General features: G+C 38.5%; 1 protein-coding gene across 5 annotated transcripts in view; it reads left to right on the top strand.

Moving 5' to 3' along the window:
* The window catches only part of LOC149012085 (SH3 domain-containing protein 1-like), a 137,912-nt gene that overhangs the window by 43,663 nt on the left and 68,558 nt on the right, over positions 1–25,691 (top strand). For all 5 annotated transcript variants that reach the window (XM_089159512.1, XM_089159509.1, XM_089159511.1 and 2 more), the window contains 2 exons: positions 22,363–22,464; positions 22,542–22,742. In XM_089159512.1, the coding sequence (XP_089015638.1) occupies positions 22,363–22,464; positions 22,542–22,742 (303 nt within the window). The remainder of the gene's footprint in view (positions 1–22,362; positions 22,465–22,541; positions 22,743–25,691) is intronic.

The following is a 25,691-nucleotide window of genomic DNA, read 5'->3' as shown; positions in this document are numbered from 1 at the left end:
CCAATGACAAAAACGCCAAAAGGGCATTCCCCATTCCCCAATCATAACCTAGACATTCACATCACATCATGCTTTCATACATATCACAATCAAGTCCAAATCATATTCAACATCATTCATGATTCATTCCAATATGTAAATCACAATATGAATATGTTACTGGAATTACGAAGTAACATAATGTAAAGAAAGTAAAACAACAGTAGGTAAATCATGCATTCGAATCATATCATAACAATTTATGTAAAATATGCATATTGTGAGCAGAGTACTCACCTTGAATTTGACTTCGTAAACTTCGAGAAAGAGATCAATGGGCAAGTCCAAGATCACCAAAATAACCTTAAACAAACATGTATTGAACATAAGGAACAAACCCTAACGATCGGAGACGAAACGGAAGCAAAATAGGGCAAAATTGAGGTTATTGACTTTGTGGGTCTATTGGTTGGCAGCTTGGCCCAGTGACCAACCAGTCGACCAAGTGAATAGTACGCGACAACAAACCCTAAATCGATCATAACTTCTTCGTTTGAAGTCCGATTACTCCGAAATTCGAAGGGGAGTTCCCAAAAAACATACTAAGACTATTTAAGAAGGTCTAAGCATCAAATAAAATCAAAGGAAAAGAATTATAATCGAACCATAACAATTAGGGTTTTAATGAAGAGAGTACGTGTATCTCATAGAGAGACTAGAGAGAATGGGGATTCACTCTAGGGAAAGAAAGAATAGTATTTCAAAATCAAGAATAAGAACTGGGAAGGGTCTAACAATGAGAGAAAACAAGGTTTTCAATTGGATACCCTTTCTTGAAGGTTACCCTAAAATTTCCTTTAAAATAACCCAAGGGTAGATTCACAGAGAGAAAAGGGAAAAGAGATTCACCTAAAAATTATGGGGATAGAAGGAAAGGTTGTAACAATGGTGTGAGACCTTTCCCACAATCATAAAGATAGGTAGAAAATTAAGGAGACGGTAACTCATGATTTTAGGTAAGATCAAAGACATAAAACATCACCATTTGGTTTCAAGAAACATAGAGTGAATGGGGGGGTTCACGCTAAGAAAGAAAAAATAATATTTCAAAATCAATAAAGGCATTGGAAAGGATCCAACAAATAAAAGAAAATCAAGGTTCTCAAATGGGATACCCTTTCTTGAAGTTTACCCAAAAATTTCCTTAAAAATAAACCCAAGGTAGATTCACAAAGTAGAAAGGGAAAAAGGATTCACCTAAAAATTATAGGGAACAAATAACAATAAGTCTTTTGTAAGAATAAACAAAGGAGTAAATCTAACATGCTTTGAAATCAGAAACAATTAGAAGGGTTAACAAATCATGAAGATCACACTTGATTTCCCTTCAAAATCATCATGTGGAGAATTCACAAGGTTATAAAGTGTATGGAGATTCACTCTAGAACAGCAGGGATAGAAGGATCAATCATGGGAATGACTTAAGATCACTCTCCTATAAAAGGGAATAGAAGGCATTAGAAGAAATAGTAGAGAGAATAGATTAGAGAAGAAACAGATTGATTACTAACCTTACAGAAGAAGATTCGACGAAGAAACTCTAACGGATGCTTGGAGATCTTCATTGGCTTCGAAGAGGAGGTTCTAAGGTCCTTCCCACGTTTTTTAGAGGCTTAGGAACATAATTGGGCTGATCACCACAAATTCCAATAAATAGAGCTTCAAAACCCTAAAAAAATAGAGTTTTACCAAACTGCCCCTGCCTGGGCAACTTGCCCAAAAGTAGGGATTTCAAGCTTTAAACTTAAAAATTTTTGATGGGGTTTCTCCCAACTCAACAAGAAAATTACCTAGCATTGAGGGACCTTCCAAAACCTGTTCAACTAGGCCTCAAGTCCATCAACCAAGCTCTTCAACACTAAGATGCAGTTCAACTCCAAAACAGAAAAGGTTTCTAAAAGGGAACTCCATCATCAATATCCATGGGTTTTGGGTCAAACACCATGTCTTCTATTGAGATAGCCCACAAAGACTTCTTCCTTCACTTTGGGACTTCGGATCTACACTAAGGGAGAGGTCTGACTTGACTTCCTAGGACCTTCCAAGGATAACAACAATGTATTCAAGGTCTAACTTCAAGGTCAAACATCAAACAAGCTTTTCTTCCTCCAAAACAAATAGGGTGTCCAGGTTAGGGTTTGGGCTGGATTTCATAGTTGAGACTATCAATTATGGTAGAATGGTTTGAATGGATTAGTGTGATCTCAAGCCCTCTATTTATAATAAAGTGGAAAGAATACTATTACATAAATACCCTTACTTTGGGTAATAAGAAATAGAAAAATTACACGAATAAAAACTCTAATGGAATTGAACTCCTTGTAGAACTCAACCAACACTCCCCCTCAAGTTGAGACATAGATATTAGTCATGCCCAACTTGCCTACAATAGAAAGGAAATCTCCTTCCTTCAAACCCTTAGTGAAAATATCTGCCACTTGGTCTCCAGACCTCACAAAAGGCATGCAGATAAGCCTTTATTCCAGCTTTCCTTTGACAAAAAACCTATCAATTTCAATGTGCTAAGTTTGATCATATTGCATAGGATTATTAGCAATACTAATGGCAGCCTTCTTGTCACAATATTGCATCATAGGGTTTGGAACTTGGACTCCAATATCTTCTAACAAGCCATTTAACCATAGTAGCTCACAAACTCCACGAACCATAGCTCTATATTCAGCTTTGGTACTGGATAAAGCTACCACATTCAGTTTCTTACTTCTCCAAGTAACTAAATGACCTCCAACAAAGGTACAATAACTTGAAATTGGCTTTTTATCAGGAGATCCAGCCTAGTTTGCATCAGTGTATGCTTCTGCTCTTAGATTATTAGTGGGTGACAAAAGTATTCATTTTCCAGGAGTTCCCTTTAAATACTATAATATTCTGATAACAACCTTCATATGAGCTAAATATGGATCATGCATGAACTGGCTCACTATCCCCACGGCATAAGTGATGTATGGCTAGGTGTGGGACAAGTAAATAAGCTTCCCTATCAGCCTTTGGTATCTTCCTTCGTCCACCGGTTCTCCCTATTTTTCTTTAAGTTTAGCTTTAGCTTCAATAGGGGTATCAACTATTTTAAACCCCAACATTCCCACTTCTGATAATAAATCTAGGACATACTTTCTTTGGTATAGGAATATACCTTTCTTTGATCAAGCCACCTCAATCCTTAAGAAGTACTGTAACTTCCCTAGATCTTTTATCTCAAACTCTCTACCAAAAAAGTCCTTCAACCTTTGAATTTCTTCACCATCATTCCCTATGATGACAATATTGTCCACATAAACAATGAAAAGTGTGATATTAGTACCTGACTTCTTAACAAATAGTGTAAGATCAACATTGCTTTGCTTGTACCCAATAGAAATCATTGCCTTTAGGAGGCATCCAAACCAGCATCTAGGAGACTGCTTTATCTTATAAATTGACCTCTTCAACTTACAAACTTTCCCTGCAGTATTGTCATTGGAGAAACCATGTGGGATTTCCATATAGACTTCTCCTTTAACTCCCCATATAAAAAGGCATTCTTTACGTCTAGTTTGTGCAAGTTCAAGTCTTTGTTCACAGATATTGATAACAACACTCTGACAGTATTTAGTTTAGCAACAGAGGCAAAAGTCTCCTGATAATCAATCCCATAGGTCTGGGTAAACACATTTGCAACTAGTCTAGCCTTCAACCTGTTGACTGATCCATCCATATTTTTGTCTAGCCACAAACACCCATTTGCAGCCACATGTTTTTTCCCTAGAGGAAGTGTAACCAGCTCCCAAGTATCATTTTTCTTCATTGCATGCATTTCCTCTACCATAGCTGCCTTCCATCTCTTATTCGCATAGGCTTCCTGCCAACTTTAGGAATAGATATAGATGATAGAGAGGATATAAAAGCACAGTAAAGTTAGACAAAGAGTTATTGGAAACATATTTAGCTATGGGATGTTGAGTACAAGATCTGACTCCTTTTCTGACAGCAATAGGAAGATCAGAAGAAGATACCTTAGGGGGAACAGTAAAATTTGATTTTAGAGCAGGAGACTGAAGTGGTAATGTGTCACTTTTTTCCACCGGCTTTGGCTGGTTGTAATTCTTCCTTTAATAAGTCTGTACCTCCTGATTCTGGTCAATCTTGTTTTGAAAAACCTTAATAGTGTGCTTTACAAGAGTGGTGTCCCCTTGAGCCGGTTCTTCATATGGTTCAGAAAACGGAGGGGGAGAATTGAAGTCCTCAGGTATTTTGGCCGAAGTCTCCCCTTGGTCAAGAAACACTTCTTCAACTCCTAAGTGTGTTGGTCTAGAGTTGGAAAGGACACCTCTCCTTTAGGACTCTCCCCCTAGAGAGGTGTATAGTAAAGGAAAAAATCATTAAAAATTACATCCATAGAGACAATGGTTTTCCTAAAAGGAGGATGATAACATTTGTACCCTTTCTGAGTAGCAGAATACCCCGAAAATATGCAGCGTAGGCCGCGGGGAGGTAGCTTACTTTGGTGGGCTATGATTTTGGCATAACACACACATCTACAAACCTTTGGGGGAATAACAAAAGAAAAGGCTCCCTGGAGAAGCTCATTAGGTCATTTAAAACCAAGTTTCTTGCTGAGCATTCTATTCATAAGGTAAGAGGCAGTAAGTATAGCATCATTCTAGATTGGTCTGGGACATTCATAGCAATCATAAGTGAATGGGTTATCTCTTAAAGATGTCGATTCTTCCTTTCGGCAACCCCATTTTTGGTAGCTGTATCAACTATCAACACAATTGGTCTGATGTATGATGCCAGAGTCAAAGAGATATCTCTAAAATTCACCATCAATATACTCTGTGCCATTGTCACTGCGAAGGATCTTCACAGTGGCATTAAACTGAGTTTTAATTATATTATGAAAATCACGAAAACATCAAAAACCTCATTTTTTTGTTTTAAAAGATAAATCCATGTAGAACGAGAGTGACAATCAATAAAAGTAACAAGGTACCTATGGCCAGTAATAGACATATGTTGGCAGGGGGCCCACACATCAGTATGAATTAGTACAAAAGGAATAGATTTTCTATTACGAAGAGAAGGTAAATAAGTAGAACGCGTCTGCTTTGCAAAGATGCAGGCTTCATAGAAAAATTCATCCTTTTTACAAGAAGAAACTAAATCAGGAAATACTTTCTTAAGAGTTCCTAGGGGGTGACCTTGCCTACGGTGCCACTAATGAAGGTCTGATATTACCGAATGGACTTGATTAGAAGATGCAGTCAGATAAAGTCCATTGTCTAGTGTACCACGTCCAATCTCCCTTCCCCATTACCAAATCCTTGGAAGACACAGTAAGATGGGAAAAAAGTCACTTTACAATTCAAGTCATGTGTAAGATTATTGACAGAGAGCATGTTTGTAGAGAAAAAGGTAATGTGTAAAACTTTAGACAAAGAAAGGGATGGAGAATGCTTAATGGTTCCTTTTCCAGCAATGGAAGAATAGGAGCCATCAACAATTTGAACTTTATCTTTTCCAGAAGTTAGAGAATAATGTAAGAAAAAGGAGGATGAACCTGTCATATGATCTGGTGACTTCGTATCAATGATTTATGGAGCATAAATTGAAGAAACATGTAAAAGTTTTTCCTAAAGTAGTAAGGTACGTGTTGGTGTGGGTAGTGGAGGAAGCAATAGTAGAGGCTGTACCGGCAATAGAAGACTGCAGAATACGTCGCAGAGTAGCTAACTCCTCCTGTGGCAAACCAATGTCTGCAGAGGGTGTTGTGGAAACCGTCACAGAAAGATTAGCTTTTGGTTTTCCCCTTCTTTGTGCCCTTTTTTGCTCTAAATCAGCAAGCTTCCCATGGAGCTTCCAACAATTGGCCTTGGTATGATATGGTTTGTGATAGTGCTCACACTTGACAATCTCCTTAGTCGAATCTAATTTTGTGCTAATAGATTGTAAGGTAACAAGAAATAGAAAATTACATGAACAAAAACTCTAATAGAGTTGAACTCTTAAACTCCTAGTAGAACTCAACCAATGCCACCTCTTGTGAGGGTCCCTAAAGCTTCCGTAACCCTATTGCATGCCCTTTAGGCCCTTCGATCCTACTTCCTTTCCTTTTTTTTTTTCTTTCCCACCTTTTAACACCTGTTTTTCACTCTTCTATGGTTCTTCTCCCTTGGCGGTGAGCACTTTTTCTCCTACCAATGGTTCCTTTTCACCTATTGATGTAGTGATGTGTCTTTTTGACCAATTTTCTGTTTGATTCCTTGCAATGATCTCTAATTCAGCAACCTCTGGCTCTTTTGGTACATCTGGAATGGAGGAAAATTTAGTCTCACTGAAACGTGATTTCTCCCCTTTCTAGATGAATACTGTTAAACATAATGGACTAATTACCTCAATTGGTCTCGATTTGTTTCTTATGCGATTGGTGCTAGTGGCTTTATAGGTCATCTTCACAAGACTTTTGTTAAGCCGTCGTCTACTGGTACACTAGAGGACAAATGGGAGATTGATGAATGCTTGGTTTTAGGATTCCTTCCTAATTCTATTGAACCAAGTATTGTATAAAGCTATATTCTTCTACTTGGTGCTACCACGATCTAGAAAATTGCTATAAAAACTTATTTAAAGATGGGAAATGATGTAACTTGTTTTAAGATTTGGTGAAAAATCCATTAGCTAAAACAGAAGGAACTTGTCACAATATCATAATACTATTTGAGGATAGTCTCGGACCCTTAATTTCTATGGGTGTTTTACTCCATCTTGTGTTGCTGATGTTGCTGCTAATCTGAAATGGGAAGATACTTGCAGTGTATGATTTCTTGGCTGGACTGAACACTGAGTATGACCAGATACGGATCCCTTCACGAGAACCTTCTCCATCGCTGGAGCAAACCTATGCTATGGTCAACACTAAAGATAGCTGGCAGACAACAATGGTGCACACTTAGATGCCAGAAAGATTTACATTGGAGGCTGGTACGGAAGGTAACCAGATGTGTATTGGTAATTCTTCTCGTTCACCGGTTAAATGTGAGTATTGTGGTCGGTAACGTCACACCAATGATAAGTGTTGGAAGTTGCACGGTCGTCTAGCAAATTGCCATGGAGGAATGAATGCCAATCGGGGAGGAAATCAAGTATCTGCCTATTGAGTCAATTCCAAAGAACCCAGTGCTCCAACATCTCTCTCCTCTAACGAGCTCTAATACCTTCGTCAGTTGATGACTAGGCTTGAAGTATCTTCTTCTGGGACAACTTCTAGTGCAAATGTTGCCTACCATAGTTCCCCTTTTAGATCCACATTCTAGCACAGGTACCTTCGGTGGTTATAGTATCACCTTGAGTTATTCTTCCTGGATAATTGACTTTGGGGTGATTGACTATATGACTGGTTATTTCTCTTTATTTCATGCATATTCCTCTATTCCCTTAAACCATAATGTTTGGATCGCTAATGGGTCTCTTTCTTTTGTCTTTGGAAAGGGTTCCATCATTTTTCCTTTTTCTTGAAGTTATCTTCTGTTTCACATGTTTCTAAATTTTCTACTAATATTTTGTCCATTTAATAGTCTTACTCATGATGAATTGCACAATAACGTTTTCCCCCTCTTATTGGGTGTTTCAGTACCTGGAAATGGGGCATACTGTTGGCAGTTGCAAACAGTGACGGGGGCTCTCTCTATTGGACGGGTCTCCATTAACTTTTTCTACGGCCTCCAGTTTTGCTCCTGTTACTCTTTTTACTCTAGTACAATGGCTTCGTCGTTTGGTCCACATTCCCCTACCCATGTTATCTAGGCTTTTCCTGATTTAGTTAGGGTATAACTTGAACGATTTTATTGTGATGCTTGTATTCTGGCAGAGTAGACTAGGCATGTGTACCCAATTTCAAATAACCATAGTAATATTCCTTTTTCTATTATTCATTCTAATGTGTGGGGTCCGTTTCGTACTATTTCTATTTCTGGCTGTTGTTAGTTTGTTACCTTTATTGACTATATTGCACTAGAACCACGTGGCTTTACTTCCTCCACCAACAAGTGATGTTTTTTCATGTTTCAAAATTTTTCACAAAATGGTTATTACCTAGTTTGGGGCTACAATGAAAATCCTTCGCATTGATAATGGCACTAAGTATTTGGGTGGGGAATTTCCCTCTTACTTGGTAAAGCATGGAGTTACCCATCAAACTAGTTGTGTTGACACTCCACCTTAAAAGGGGGTTGCCAAACGCAAATATAGACACCTTGAGGGTTGCATGTTGCCTTATGTTTACCATGAATGTGCCTCCTTGTTTTTGGGGGGATGCGATCCTTACTGTGGCCTATTTTGTCAACTTAATGCCTTCCCAAGTGTTACAACAATGCTGTCCCCTTGAAGTTCTTTTAGGGACAACAACCTTTGCTGTTCTCCTTAAGGTATTTGGATGGGTAGCCTTTGCCCAAAACCATCACCTCCATGGTAAGTTGGATTGGCATGGGTCGTGGTGCATTTTCCTTGGCTATTTTGCTACTTAAAAAGGCTATAAGTGTTACCATTCTAGCTCTTGTCGTATGCTTGTTTCTATGGAGGATGTGTTCTGGGAACAGATCCCCTTTTTTTCCCCTACACCAATTCACAGGAGATGCTATCGAAGAGTTTTCTGTTGTTTTTGTTTCTCCTCTAGATATTTCCCTTGAAATCCTGTTGATGATCCTCGCTTGAAAGATGGAGTGACCGGATAAGAACAACTGATTGATCAATACAATAATGTGTGGCAGAGCAAGGACCTCTAAAAACATATCAATGGCGATCAGTAAGAGAAGATCCCCCTACTATACCAAACCAATTGGAAGCTCCTGCTCCTTGTCCTATAACAACTTAGGGTGAGTCTATTTTTGAAGCATCTTTTGGTCCCTCTTCAGACTTACCAATTACATTAAGAAAACAGCCATGTGCATGAAACATCTAGTCTCCAACTTTGTTTTATATCAGTCCCTGTCCTTAGAATTTCAAAGCTTTCTTTCCTCTTTGTCCTTTACTTTTATCCCTAATATATGGTAGGAAGCATTGTCTCACCCAAACTTGAAGGAAGCAATGGATGAGGAAGTGAGAGCCTTGGATAACAAAGAGACGTGGGAACTGGTGACTTTGCCAATAGGGAAGTGAGCAGTTGGCTGCATGTGGGTATTTGTTATCAAACACTAGGCAGATGGAACTATGAAAAGATACAAGGCAAGATTGGTATCCAAGGGTTTTAATTAGACCTACGTGATAGACTATCAAGCGACATTTGCTCGAATCGCTAAGATGAATATAGTTCGGACAATTCTTTCCTCTACAGTAAATTAAGGATGGAGCTTGTAGCAATTTGACATGAAAAATGCTTTTCTCCATGGAGAAATTCAAGAAGAGGTATGTAAAAATGTACCACCTGGGTCTACCACCATTGAGACTCGTGGAAAAGTGTGTAGGTTAAAGAGGGCCTTGTATGGTCTGACGTAGTCTCCAAGGGCTTGGTTTGAAAGTTTCTATACAACCGTGGTCTCCATTGGCTACAAATAGAGCAATGCGAATTGTACCTTGTTCATCAAGAAGGTGAACTCCTATATGACTGTACTGCAAGTGTATGTGGATGGCGTTGTTCTCACAGGATGTAGTGATGAGTAGATTTCAACCTTAAAGACATTCATAGGAACCGAATTTGAGATCATGGACATGGGGAAACTCAAATATATCCTCGGTCTATAATTAGCATATTTGACCATTGGTGTTTCTCTCTTAAAGGAAATATACACTTGATTTGCTAATTGAAACTAGAATGTTGGGGTACAAACCAGCTAAGACTCCTATTGAGCCCAATCTACATTTGAATGAAATGGAAAGGGAACTAGTTGATAAGACTAGCTTTAGAAGTTGGTAGGGAAATTAAGCTACCTATCTCAAACCAGACCGGTCATGACATTTGCTGTTAGTCTTGTCAACTTGTATATGCATGATCCCTACTCCTCACACCTAGATGTAGGCTAGTAAATCTTAAGGTACTTAAAGCCTACTCCAGGTTAGATAATTCTAATTTCTGCTCATGAACACTTAAAGATTGAGGTATACAAAGATTTGAGTTCGGTAGGGTGTCTTGATGATAGAAGGTTTACCTCTAGTAACTGTACTTATGCAGGTGGTGACTTGGTCACTTGAGGAGCAAGAAACAGGCAGTGGTTGCTAGGTCTAGTGTGAAGCTAAATTTAGAGCAATGGCTTAAGGTATTTCTGAAGTGTTATGGTTGAAGGGAGTCAGGGAATACTTCAAGAGCTTGGCTAGATTCAATGACACCTATACAGCTGTATTCGGATAGTAAGTTAGCGATCGACATAGCTTTTAATCCAGTACAACATGATAGGACCAAGCATGTAGAGATCAACATGTGCTTCATCAAGGAGAAGATCGAGTCTGGACTGATCCGTATCTCTTTTGCTGCCTCTGACAATCAAAGGGCTGATGTTCTTACAAAAAGTTCGAGTACCAACGTCTTACAGTAGTGTCATTGGCAAGTTAGGCATGATAAATATCTATGCACCAATTTGAGGGGGATTTTTGTAATCATGGTACAAATTTTGGTCAAAACCACTGAAAATTCGATTTAAAAAAAAAAAAGAGATGAGACCTGGATGGCGTCGAAAAAGTACCAGGTTTCGATTGAAGTAGTCGAAATTTCCACTAAAAGGGTTAGAACCTATCAAAATCTGTGAGATTTGTAGGTTTTGGCAGCTTCCACGAGGTTTCGCCTTTTGAGTTTTGACCCCCAAACCATTTTTTTGGCTGGATTTTGTTATTTTAGCATCTGATTCACCCTAAATTAGTAATTCTTTTGTCAAAATTTGTCGAAACATGGGGTAAAATGCTGGAAATTTGTCAAAACTTGGGGGGGAAAGTCTACACAATTGGATATCCACACTATGTGGATGATGCCACCTATAGAAATGCAGTGTTTTAATTTATGGATTACTTCATAGATAAAATGTCATGCCCAGCTTTCATCCAGTACTCGGAGTACTACTACAGAGAAAGGATAGATCCACTTGTTCTGGATAGACACTTAACATGGAATTGAAGTCTTGGACATTGTAGTTGCTAATTGGTCATTACATTTTTGACTTGTTGTATATGTAATTATTCTATCAAACAATTCATCTAAGCTGATGATTCTATGCCTGTATGCAATATAGTGTTGGATTCTATTAGGAGTCTAATAAGAGTTTGTATAGGAGTTAAATTAGAGTTTGCATTCATGTAAACTTCTATTCCTTGTAATAGTCTACTTTCCACTTAATTATAAATAGAGGGCTTGAGATCATTGATCAATAAGCCATTCACTACAATCGTTTCTTTCAACATGGTATCAGAGCCTAAATTCGATTAGGATCTTTTTCTTCTCTTTCCTTTTTTTTCTCTGCACTATCTTTTTTCGTTCTTCAGTTACTGTTGCAAATTCGATTGGGTTTTTTTTTTCTTCTCGTTCTTCACGCACTATCTTTTCTGTTGCAAGAAGACCATAGGAAAAAAAAAATAACGAAGAAGAGAAGAACCATCACCGCTGGTTCTAACCCATCGACCTTCTTTTCTTTCTTCTTTTCTGGCAGTTCTGTCCTTTTTTTCTCTCTTTGTTCTTTGTTCCGCTGCACTACATAGGTTCAATTAGGGAAGGCCAAGAAAGAAAAAAAAAGAAGAGGGGAAAGAAGAAGAACAAGAACCGATTCGCAGACTGCTTCTTGCTGCTTTTTTTGATTAGAAGAGAAATCACATCGCAGCTGCTGCCTCCTGCTCCTGCAACACTACCGTTGTGATTAGGAAAGAAAGAGCAGAATACCAACAGCGTTTTTTGACCCATCGATTGTCTGGTTTTTTTTCTGAATCACGAAAAAAAAGAGGGAAAGAAAAAGAGAAGAAAGAGAAGAAGAAAAGCCACCATCGCCTTCACCTTTGCTTCCGATTCTGATCACAACCTCTACCATCGAACCAGGTAACCCTTTCTAAATCCCATCTCCCTTGTTAAGCTAGCCCTTCTAAAAACCCATTGAGCCATAATTTGTTCCCTAATTCTCTTTGGCCGAACCATATTTGTTTTTTTTCCAAATTCCCAAGCCAAATTTAGACCATATTTTAAACCAAATTTACCAAACCAAACCAAACCATTACATATTTGGCTTAACCATATTATTATTATTTTTTTCTAATCTACTATTCTGTTAGAGAGAGAAAAAAAAAAAAAAGAGGGGACAAAGGAGATTTGATCATATCATTGTTTGGCTATTGCATTCTGCGATGTTTTAGTATTTTTTCAAAAGGTGAAGACTGAAGAACTGCAGACAATTTTTTCAACATGGCCACTATCGATTGTACTACTGCCATGGTGGGAGATCTCGCTCTCGAGCGAGATCTCGCTACCATGAAAAACCGAGATCTCGACCATCTCGGCGAGATCTCGGTCGAGATATGCCATTTTTTGGGCGTCAACTCGGTATCCCATCTCGGTGGGTTTCAGGGTCCCAGTTAGGCTAAAACTTGGTATTTAGCCTATTTGATGCCTTTTGAACACACTAGTGGCCTTGGATTTGTGAGAAAACAGCCCTAAGTATGATTTCTAAGTCTACCCATATTGTGAAACCGAAATGCTCTATGATTAGAGAATGCAATGTTATATAACATATAATATAAAACCATTAATGCTATAGGATTAGAGAATGCAAGGTTATATAACATGTAATATAAAACCTTAAGGCATATAAATGAAAATCATGTGTATCAAATACATTAAATAACTTCAATGTCATCAAGATAACATTCATATGAGTATTACAATCTTAACTTTCGAGAATAGAATGATAAAAGTATACAACCGTTAGAAGTTTTATATAAGTCATTAACGCATAAGTTCACAAGACAAGTAGAGGATGATTGAGCTTTCTTTGATGTTGTAGATGTGCTAAGAGTAGTTGCAAGTGAAACTTTGGCTGAAATCTACAAAAATTTGGTAAAAATGAGAGTTCCGGCGAGATATGGCGAGATTTGGGGCGAGATATGGCGAGATATGGCGAGATATGGCGAGATCTCGAGCGAGATATCCCATCTCGCAGATCTCGCCCTTGATCTCGTCTCGGTTTATGAAAAAACCGAGATATCTCGCGAGATCTCGCCGAGATCTCGCGAGATCTCCCACCATGACTACTGCTCCCACTGGATCCGAATATTTTCCCACTATTCATTCTCTTTCGGTAAGATTTGACGTCACAAATTACTTGATCTAGTCTCGGTCCGCTTACCTGACTATTGCTGGAAGAGGACTAGTTGGATACATTACGGGCACCACTATCAAATCCACTACCGCAGGTGTTTTACAGGATAAATGGATATCAAATGACTCTCTTATTATGTCATTCCTTTTGAATTCCATGCATCCAAATCTTGCCCGGGGTTACCTATTACTTGATACTGCAGCCCAAATCTGGAAGGCTACTACTGAAACATATGGACAGTTGGGGAATGATGCACAGGTTTATGAGCTACGAAAGAAGCTTCATGAGACTACCCAAAAGGAACTAATTGTGGCCCACTATTATGCTGAGTTACGATCTCTTTGGCAATAGTTGGATCATTATGGGGATTATCACCCCACTAATCCAGATGATGTGGCGACATATAAGAAGTACATTGATAAGATTCGAGTATATGACTTCTTGGCAGGTTTGAACGTGGAGTACGATCAGATTAGAGTGCAAGTCTTAAGTCGTTCTCCTTTCCTACACTAGAACAGTCTTATGCTCTTGTTCAGTGTGAGGAAAGTCGTCGATTAGTCATGCTTCATACTCCTATTATGGAGAAATCAGCTTTACAGTCTGTTCACACTAAATCTGATCCGGCTAAGGAGATTGTCAAGTGTGAGCACTGTCACAAACCATATCATACCAAGGAAAATTGTTGGAAACTACATGGGAAGCCTGCTGATTTTGAGCAAAAACGAGCACAAAGAAAGGGAAAACCACAGGTCAAATCTTTCTGAGACAGTTTCCACCACACCCTTTACAGCCGTTGGTTTTTCATAGGAGGAGTTCGCTACTCTCGACGTATTCTGCAGTCTTCTACTGCCGGTACAGCCTCGACCACTGCTTCCTCTACTACCCCTACCAACTCCTACCTAGCTACTTCAGGATCTGGGGAAGGAGATTGGACGTGGTAAATGGACTTTATTTGCTCGAGCCAATTGGAGGATCTACTTCTACTTTGACTACATCTTCTAATCCAATCCATTAGGTAATATCAGACCTTCATCAGTGGCACCGTAGGCTCGGTCAACCCCCTTTCAAATTTTGTCATTTCCTCTAGATTTGTTTTTTATGATACTTTCATCTTACCATTACAATTTCGTCCTTTCCAAGTTTCCCCATTGGCTTGAATTTTGTCTTAAGCCATTATCTTACCTTGGTGGACCATGGACCATATCATTTAGGGATTTCCTTTGTTCTTGTTTTCCCACGTGTAAAGCTACACGTGAGGGGGAGATTGAATCTCTATTACAATTCAATGCCTTTCATGTAGACTTCCTTATGTAGAATTTGATCTTTGTTACCTTTGAAAGTTTGTCCCTTACCTTCGCAGTCTTCTACTTTGGAGATCTAACATTGCTATAGAGCTATCTTTTTGACTATGCAGAACTTGATCTCTGTTAACCCTGGAGATTTGCCCCTTAACTTGACATTTTCCCTTCGGAGATCTAACCTTGCAAAAGATTTGTCGTTTGACCTTTGTAGAACTTGATCTCTATTACCTTTGGAGATTGTCACTTATCTTGACAAATTTTCCCCTACCTTTGGAGATTGTCCCTTTGGCAAGCTTTCCCTTTAAAGATCTAACATTGCTACAAATCAAAAGTTTCACTTTGGCTGTTTTACCCTAGCAATTGTTACCCCAAAAATATATTTTCCCTCAGATTTGCGCAGAAATTTAGTCTTCTCAACATTTGAAGATTCTACCTTTTTTCTTGGGCGTTCTTCCTTGGAGACATAAAGTTGCAGTAAAGATGAGGATAAAGCAAATGGAAGTCTATAAGGCAGACGTAATCTATAAGTTTGAAGATCAAATTGCAGATATTTACTTGGACAGATGTTTTATACTCTTTTGGTCAAGTTGGACATGTGTGATATCCATGCCTCAACTTGAGGGGGAGTGTTGGATTCTATTAGGAGTCTAATAAGAGTTTGTATAGGAGTTAAATTAGAGTTTGCATTCATGTAAACTTCTATTTCTTGTAATAGTCTACTTTCCACTTAATTATAAATAGAGGGCTTGAGATCATTGATCAATAAGCCATTCACTACAATCGTTTCTTTCAACATATAGTTTGTACTTCTTGTAACTAATCATTTGCTAGTACACTTGAATGATAAATTTTCAGTGGTTTTTTTGAGAAACTACTATTTCCATTGTGCTTATTATGCTTTAAATAGATAGGACGCAGGAAATCAGATGAAGTAGAGGCCATATAAGCCCCAAAACCTAAGGTTGAAACATTGCTAGAAAAGTACCAACCAGTCAAAACTGTCCTTGAAACCAAAACTACGGTCCTTGGTTGTAATGCAGTAGTATTAGTACTTTTATTTATAATAGTAGAATTGTCTGTTAGGGTGTTTTATTGTAATAGTGCCATGTTGGAAATATTTGTTTTTTCCTTTGCATATTACTAATATAAATAAAGGCATGCTCTGTCACTTTGAAATATGTCAGGGTTTCTGAAATCATTCAACAAATTTAAACCGTGGGATATGGTCATGGTAAGGGCCCACCCAGAAAAGCATCAACCAGGTGTCAACACCAAGCTTTGCCCAAGAAGATGGGATCTTACATGGTCAATAAGCACATTGGCTGAAATGATTATTTATTGGAGCTACCAACTGACACAGGAATTATCAACATCTTTAACATGGCTGACTGATACCTATATTTAGTGGATCACTCAGATGAAGGAGACTTAGAAACATATGCAGTGGCTTCCTCAACTCAAGCCACTAATTGAAGACTCCATGAAGAAGTCCTGGAAGATATACATTAGACTACCCTCAAAGGACAAGGCTAATAGGCTTTCCTTGTTAAGTGCAAACCAAGGAGCGAGAGCACATGGATCCATGTTGATGACTTGAAGAGGATTGACCCAGACTTGTGTGAGACGTATATGGCCTTCAACGATTAATTGGAGATGAATGCTTTCAAGAGGGGAAGAGCTGATGTAGGACCCCACGTCCACCCCAGGAAGTTGAAGGAATGTCCAGGTTGTTGCCAAACAACCTACGGCCATGCTAGCAGCATAAAGAATTCCAGCCAGCATAGAAGGGAATTTGGTAATTTTGGGTCAGTTTTAGTCAGACCCATTCAGGTCCAGTTGAATTCAGAATCGTATTTGGAGTCTAGTCATACGCTTATTTGTAATTTTAGTTAGGCTAGGTTAAGGGTCCTAGTAGGAGTCTTAATTATATTAGGACTTCTTTATTTTTGTTTCTAAGATGAATACTAGTAGGATTTGTTTAACAAAGTCTATAAATAGAGCCTATTTCTGATAACATCGTTGGTTTTTTTTTGATGAATAAAAGTATTGAGAGGAATTCAATGGAGTATTAGAGGTTCAGCCAGAGATTTCTTTCATTCCCAGTGCAAGAAAGCCTGCGGCAGCCTCCTTTTGGTGTTTTTCTTGAGCAAAGTTTTCATCCCCCATCTCCTAAAGAGTAAGTACTTACCCTACCTCTTCCCCCCCCCCCCTCAATCCCCTTGCACCTTAATCTATCTTCCTCTCTTCTGTCCTGTGGCACCTTCCCTCTTTTTGCCAAACCCAAGACTCTAAGATGTATCAAACCCTTCCCCCAAATCCCACCCCGTTTGAAATCATTAGCCACTCCCATCTCTAACACTCCATCCTTAGTAGAAGCTCTAATCAGTCCCAAGAACCTAGTTTCCCAAAACCCTAACTTTAGGAATTTGTCTAAACTGAAATAACCAGAATCAGATTTGAGTTTCAAGCATCCAAATCCTAGACCTTTCTGACCAAACTATTGATGCCTTTTCTCTTCCAACCCTGACCTCCCTAAGTCTTTAAAAAACTGTGGCCGCAGGATGTAGAAGCCCAAATACCCTAGCCCTAGGGCTTACATCCTGACAGTGGCTGTTGTTCACCAAGGATCCTTAATGATGCGTTTGGTTACCTGATTCCATGGACATTTGCATTTATTCAAATTTAAAATCCATGATCAAATCTACGGAATCGTGGTTCATTAAAATCAACTGTTTGATTACGTGATTTTGTGGAATGAATACTGGTGAAAAGCTAACATCCTAACAGTGTCTGTTGTTCATCAAGGATCCTAATGATGCGCTTGGTTACCTGATTCCATGGACATTTGCATCTATTCGAATTTGAAATCCATGATCAAATCTACGGAATCATGGTTCATTAAAATCAACCGTTTGATTACGGGATTTTGTGGAATGAATCTTGGTGAAAAGCTGTGTGGTTACCCTGATTTTGTGGGTTCGGCTCCTCTCCGGGGAGTGCCCTGTGAGGTTTATGTGTGCCACGTGGAACATACCAATCCAAGGGCTAAAATCACATTCCTTTTTTTACTTAAGTGAAATCACAAAGATATGATTAGAACCCAAACTCGATTTGGGTTCACCCCCCCCCCCCCCAAAAAAAAAAAAAAAAAAAAAAAAAAGAAGAAGAAGAAGAAGAAGAAGAGAAAAAGAAAAGAGAAACCAATTTGGGTTCCCATCTTGAAATCACAGATTTTCAGAGCTTAGTTGGCGAACAGGTTGAACATTCTTCGTTCTCTTCTCCATGTCCGATAAACCAAAGAACAGGAAAACAGAGGCAGAGAAGAGAACAACAGGAAGAAAACGATTATAACTCCAAAGTTAGAAAAAATTTCAGCACCAGATCCAGTCTGACTGCTGATAAACCTTAAAGTTTAGTTTCTTGTGAACATTTGCAAGGCCGGCTTATGCTGCTTCATTTGTTTCCTTTGATGAAGAAATCTATTTTTTTGCCTGTTCCATTTTGGTTCTTGGATGAAGAGATCTCTCGAACCCTAGGAATCTGCCATGTTCTCCTCCCAATAAATTGGTAAAAACCCAGATAACTTATCGAAACCCACAGCCTGAACAAACATTGTTGCTACTTCTATTGGTAAAATCCATGTTACCCACTGCTTGTGTTCAACAAATCCCACCCTTTGCAGTCAACACTTTAGGTTGACCTCTTTTTTTGTAAAGAAAGGAGGAGGAGAAAAATGAACGAAAAATGAATGCAGAGATTGAACAAATTTTCATTTTCAAATTTTCTATTGAAAAAAATGCAGAAAAATACAGTTTGAAAGCTTTCTTTACACTTTGTGAGGTGGTGGTTTTGAACAAGGAAGATGGGAACCCAAATTGGGTTTGGGTTCTATCGGATCTTGTGATTTCACTTAAATGAAAAGAGGAATGTGATTTTAGCTCTTTGATTGGTATGTTCCATGTGGCACACACTCAACCCTCGTTGGGCACTTTGTGGGAGATATTCTTCCTGGAAAGGAGCCGATCCAATTCTGTGGAATGAAACCTGTGAAATCATCCTGAAAAGTTGTTTGGTTATCCTAAATCTGTATAATAAATCCATTCTGAAGTAGTCTGAAAAACTGTTTGGTCGCCTGATACCTTGGACTCCATTACATTTGAGCATGCTAATTTGGTATTATTTATTTTTGAAAAAAATGCAAACCCTTTTTTTGAATACGGGAAATAGAAAACTATTCCTATATTGAAGTATACAATTTATTGGATGTTCCATAAGATGCTAGATTATTAATAATAATAATTAATAAAAAGGACGCACACTTATTTGATCTTTATTTTGAGTGATTTACCTGGGAAATTTATGGATCTCATCAGTGAGGCTTGAAAACTCCCTTTAGCAACCAGCATAATCTATTCCCATTCCATCATCAGACTGACTAGAGTGAGATGGTGGTTGTGATGTTGGCCTATTGAGGAGTGGGATACTACCACTTGAAGGTGTTTCTACCTCAATCTCTTCATCATACTCTGAGTCAAACCCATCCGATTCGTCATACTTTGTGTCTGTGTGCAGGAAGGACATTGGGGGGGGGGGGGGGTTGTCTCCAACTGGGTTTGAGTTAATAAGTGATGAAAATGAAGATGAAGATGCTTCCACTGAGTGATGGAATAGCCGTGAAGGAGCATCTCAAGTCATGGGCTTATGCAGTTGCATGCACTGTCAAATGAAAAACTAAAAACTGATATACTTTTAACTGGTAGGGAGATTGCTTTGATGGGGAATATTAAGTAGTAGCACTTGCTAATAAGGGTTAGGACTTGCAAATGTAATGGGTGATGAAATCCAAGGTCTAGGGTTAGGGTTTCAAGGTAATTCCCCTAAATCAGGGTTAGCCAAGGAAAGTCCAGCAAGGGAATTTGATCAAGCCACAGGGTTTAGGGGTGGTTTTGGGATCCAAACAAAGGCTGGGAATGGGGTTTTAGGTCTGAACTAGGTTGAGCTAGGGTTAGGTAAAATTCTGCAGAACTTGATTGGGGAAGAAGAGTTGCAGAATATAAATTATGAAATCAGGGCTGAATGGACAGTAGCTGCTAGGGATGTACTCTAAGGGTTAGAGCGACACTAGGGAAGGGTAAATAGGGTTCAAAGGGCCTATGAATGAAGGTCGAATGGGGGAGGGAATCTTGTTGTGGCGCAGGGAAGGAGGAAGAAGGGGAAGGTCTCATTAGTGGGGAAGAGGGTAGGGATGGCCTGAAACTGCAGGGGAAGGGGTTGAGGGCTTCTTAACTTAATTGTGGTTGAAGAAACTTGCTGAGATCGAGGTTGAGTGCTGGGCCTATTCCTGGTTACAACAATGGGGTTTAGGGTTTCTTTTATTCCTTTTATTTTCCTCTCAATCTTTTTAATGATTTTTCTTCTTGGTAGAATTCCAAAAGTAGGAGACAATCTGAGGTCGTTTACAGGATATCAAATGCAATAAAGATTTACAAAGTAACAAATTATCTACTTTCAGTCTCCCCCTTGAATTTGTCATTTCCTTTTCATTGCAAATAAGCTGTTCTTTTACACATCTTATACTCAAGGGAGACCAAAAGAGCGTGCGTCTCTGTGATGATCTTATTTTAATGGGAACTTGATGAAACCACCTGCCTCCACATTGTCTTTAGGCATTACTGGACAATAATTTGCAACAATTAGAATAGGATTTTGCAGCTTTTCTTCTATGGCACCTAAACAAGACACTGGCATGAAAAATTACAGGAACAGTTTTTATCAAATCCTAGGGAAAAATGTAGAGACACCCAAAAACATTGCTTTTAATTCACAAACACCCCCCCCCCGGCGGCCAAAAAAAGGAGGGTTTCTGGCCTCTGCCACACATGTCTAATTACATAAGCCCTGAATCACTGGGTATTTCCTTGATGGAGATCACCTCTGAAGTTCAAATACTCATCATTCAGCACCATTACTTGAGCATTCCCTACATCTTCAAGCAGTAGCAGCAACACCCCTCCTTGCTCTTCCTTCACTTCTTCCTCTGCCAGAAAGCAAAAACATTTCAAGTTAGAATTCCACCACAGGGGTAGCCCATTATAGTTGTGTCTGTGTGTGTGGCATTGTATGGGAAAGAGGGGGCATTACTCCAAGAAAAAAGGACTATATTAATTTGCTCAAACTAAAAGGTTGCAGTTTCATTGGACCTAAATCAACAATAAAACTAACTACTGTTTCAACAAAGAAGATGAAAGCTAATTTCCACAAAGAAAGCCTGTTCCATTGTACTTCCAAGTCCACGAGGTTGTCTAAGTAATACAATGATAACAGGGATATTGTCCCATGAGGATCAAATGAGTCAATTACGTACCAACATCCATTATACTTATAATTATCTAGTCAATTAAATTGCTGTTCATTAATTAGAAACAGTCTACTGGTTATGCTAATGAAAACATGAAGAAATCAAGTGAGTGAAAACACTAGAGCCTCGACTTCAGCAAACATATCATGAATTATTGATCCCTCCCTTCATGCAATCAATTTGCTCCTTGCCTTTCTTGACTGGATCCTTAAAATAAGATCTCCTCGCCTGTTATGCATGAGGGTCCCTAACACATTAAATCCCTTCTACCAATTACGCATAGAAGACAAATCTAATGTGTTGCATGAAATAAATTAATATGAATCCAATGGAAATGTCGAATAATTCACCTAACCTATTACGCATTAGATGTAAATTATAATTCTTCAATCCCTAAGTCTAGCATGCATTTGCCATTGTTATGTGTATGAAAACATGCCACAAATTCATGAATGGTGATCAAGCATGCAGACATTAAACATAAAATCAAAGAATGCAAAGAATAGACGATCAAAGTGCATAAACAAGAAAATAAATAATTCAGTCTATTTGGATCCATCTATACTCTAGCAAAAGAAATTTGGAACATAGTGGAAGAGGAAGAAATCAAATAGGGGAACATCACTCTAGATTAGGTGAAGAAGAGCTCCCCAGCAGCCTACATCTCCTTGCTCTCTACTTTCTAGCAGCTACAAAATTCGTCCCAGTATGTTCTCTCCAAAATTCGTTCAAGCCCTCTTTTATGGACCATTTAGGATTTCCTAGATTAATTAAGACAGGATTTCTTGAACTAATCAAATACCATTTAGAAACAGTCTCCAATTTTCTAATCTGACTCAACCAAGGAAGTGCTTGGTTAGGTGGTGTGTCCCCTTCAGGCTTTCCTTCTTTGATCAAAATCCTACTTCCTAGATAGGAAAGTAGAAAAGAGGGGAACTCTCTAGATTCCTTTTGCCCCTTAGACATCTCCTCTGACCGAATCTTCTATAGATGTGCCCATAATGCTGCTACAAAATTCGATTGGTGAGGTTTCTCCACTAATTGCCCTGACGTTGTCACAACTCTGCTTTGGACAAGAATCTATTGTTGTTGGAGTCTAACCTTCCGATGCACATTTATTTATACAAACCCAAAGACACCAATTTTGATTTTTGCTCACCCTACTTTTTTTTTTTTTTTTTTTTTTTGGGGGGGGGGGTGGGGCTTTGAAGAATTAAGGGCCAGTTGACAGGAACTTAAAGTGAATCTGCTCTAATTGTCATCACAATTTTTATGTTTCGTTAACAGTGACTTTTCAAGCATTTTCTAAAATCACAACTTTTACGTTTTGTTATTGCATCCCCCCCCCTTTTTTTTTAACTCTTTGGATATTTTTCCATCTGCCTAGGTTACTGAGCCCCTGCGAGCATTAGTAACAGGAGCCCCACTGGAGGATGCTCGGCACCTAAGACATCGTTTTGAAAGAATCCGTCAAGAGGTCGAAGCTCAGGTATTTCACTTTTGTTGCATGCAATAAGCAGTACAAATGATGAAGAGTGAAATGCATATTGAATATGTACTCATCAGACAGCTGAAGTTTTAAGGCGGCAGTCGAAGTTGAAGGAAACTGGAGTCCCTCCGGAGAGTGATGCGAAGTTTCAAAATGCAGAAGCAAAATTGTCTGAGCTTAAATCTACCATGATGGCACTAGGGAGAGAAGCAACAGCTGCATTCTCATCAGTTGAGGCACAACAGCAGCTAATTACTTTCCAAAAACTTTTTATGATGGTAAATCCATTATTTGTCTTTAATATTCCATCGATGATATTCTTGAAATACTTACTTACAACTATGCAGCACATAGACTTCTGGATAAAGCTCTAATGTGTATCATCTATTGTATCCTAAGCTGCCAAAACTTATTACTAATATGAAATTCATTCTATTGTTTATTTACATTTCTAACCTTGTGAACAGCTGTTATTCTGTCTTCTTTTGATCAATTCAGTATTCTATGTAAATTTTTATAGTTAATGAACTTCATGATTTTGGTAAATTAGTTTTCATGTGTATGTTTGATAAATTGCTCCTCAATGTATGTTCTGGTTTGATCTTCTGACTGGGCGTGACCTCTTTTAAACCAAGATGCTTGTTGAGATTTTGGAGAGATGCGCTTATGTCAATGTGACATAACCTGGCTTTGTTTATGATAGGGATGACTACAAAAAATAAAGCACTGTTTGATTCAGGAAAAAGACAAACACTTTGACAATTCTACCCGTGCACCTTAATTGCAATATATCCCTTCATGTTGGTGCATATATGTCCATCATGCCCAATGTGCTAATACTAGAAAAAAGTCTTTTAGTAATCAGCCCTCTAGTAAAAATATCTGCCATTTGAGAACATGGGAAATAAAGACAAGATCACATTCTATCTTCTTTGATGAAATGAAGGTCAATTTCCACATGCTTTGTGCTATCATGCAGGATAGGATTATGAGTTATGCTAATCGCAGACTTAGTATCAGAGTGGAGCCATATAGGAAGCTTCACATCAATTGTAGATCCTGGAGAAATTCTTCCAGCCATTACAGCTCATTAATCCCTCGAGACAGCTCTAAACTCATCTGCTTTGGAACTTGCAACTACCGTTTGTTTCTTGCTTCTCCAAGTAAGTAAATTACCCTCAATATAAATATGATAAGCAGAATTAATCCTTCGGTCATCTGGACAGCCACCCCTACCAGCGTCAGCATAGGGCTCAATTTGAAGATGACTATGAAGAGAAACAAGAATGTCTTCTAAAATTCTCTTCACTGCATCTGGATGAATGGAATAAAGTTTATGCTTGTACTGACTGGAAAAACTGACTGCAAATGTATTCATCCAAATCTTTTTTAATCTATCCTTGAGAAAAAAAAAAAAGAAAAAAAAAGGGAGGAAGAAAAAAATCACTGTCAAAGCAATGTCAGGTTTAGTATTAGACTAGTTGGTTTGTCTCCTAACTAGCCTTTGGAAACTGCCCTTGTCCAGAGTCACTGTCTGTACTTTGATATGAGAGTTGGTCTCAATTGGAATTTTAGCAGGTTTACACCCCCAACATGGCAGTTTTAGATAGTAGGTAAGGAATACACTTTTTTCAGAAAAGAGAGATATACCATTGGCATATGGACAACTTATATGCCAAGAAAATACTTCAATTTGTCTGTATCATTAATCTCTGACTCATATCTCATGAAAGCTGTCAGATATGCAATTTCTGTAGCACTACTTTATGTGATCACGATGACATCCACATAAAATATCAAGATGGTGATGTGAACCCCAATCTTCTTGATGAATGAAGTAGTATCTGCATAACTGCATTGACCAGAAAAATAAAGTAATATCTGTGTTACTTTATAACCAATGCAGAGGAAATTCCAAACTATATGAGCAGAGATTGCTTCAAGCTATATAATGCATGATGAAGTTTGTAAACTTTTCCATGAGTTTTTTTCTTTTTTCAGAAGCAAACCCAGGGGGAATATCCTAATAGACTTCTTTTGGCATTTCTTCATGGAGGAATGCATTTTTCACATTTAGCTATTGCAGCTTCCATCATAAATTAATTGCACATGAGAGAATCATTCTCATGGCATTTTATTTTCTATAGGTGCAAAAGTCTCATGATAATTGATCCCATAGGTCTATGCGACCCCTTGAGCAACTAGCTAGGTTTTGTAACGATCCATAGTGCTATTGGCTTTATGTTCCACCTTTTTTTCCTGCTGGAAGATGGAGCCCTCCTATGTCTTATTCATTCTGAAAGCTCTCATCTTTTCATTAATTGCCTCTTTCTAATGAGAATGAGATATAGCCTCTTAGCATGTGTTCGGAATAGACACAGAAGGCAAAAGGGAAACAAAAAACTGGAAGGTAGGTGATAATGAATCTGTAACGAATCCAGAACCTCTACCGAAGATCTATTGAAGACAGGGAAGAGAGAAGATGAGAGAGAAACAGAGAAGAAAATGAGAAAAAGAGATGGGAGAAAGGGACGACTCAAGCAAGCTTCTCCCCTCTAGTTTGCACTTTATTTATAACTGGTACAAGCTTAAGATTAGATCCCAATATCTGATGGGATCTATACTACTAATGTAGGATACATAACAGAATAAAATCTAATAAACATAGGATCCAATCTAACTAAAAAGGAAAGACAATATTCCACCAAATCAGTCAGCTTGACCACTTGATTTAATATTCTCCATGATCCAATTTCCTTATTTGATTTTATATTCTCCATGATCTACTTTCCTTATTTGATTTTTTATACTCCATGATCCATTTTCCTTATTTACTTGTATATGCTTCACGATCCACTTTTCTTATCTGCATCATTGAAACGTCAACACCCCTCTCAACCTAGAGAGTATTGCTTACCAACTCCTAGCTTGCGACATCCTTCCAATAAGGCTGGACTAGGTAAGGACTTAGTAAATATATCTTCAACTTGTTCAGCAAAGCCAACATGGGGTGTAGTAATAACTCCTCTCAACTTCATCACGCATAAAGTATAAATCCACCTCTATGTGTTTGGTTCTCTTATGAAACATTGGATTATTGGCTATGCAGAGCGCGACGTGAATGTCACAAACATCTCAACAGGCTCTTTAACCTCAACACCAACTTCCTTCAAGAATGATTTAACCTAAAAGATCTCTAAGACTGTGGAGCCATTCCCGATACTTTG

Source organism: Hakea prostrata, chromosome 6 (assembly GCF_041222555.1).
Source record: "Hakea prostrata isolate BN-2017 chromosome 6, UWA_Hpros_2, whole genome shotgun sequence".
NCBI classification, from domain to species: domain Eukaryota; kingdom Viridiplantae; phylum Streptophyta; class Magnoliopsida; order Proteales; family Proteaceae; genus Hakea; species Hakea prostrata.
Note: the sequence above shows the minus strand (reverse complement) of the source record. Positions and strands in the feature narration are given on the sequence as shown.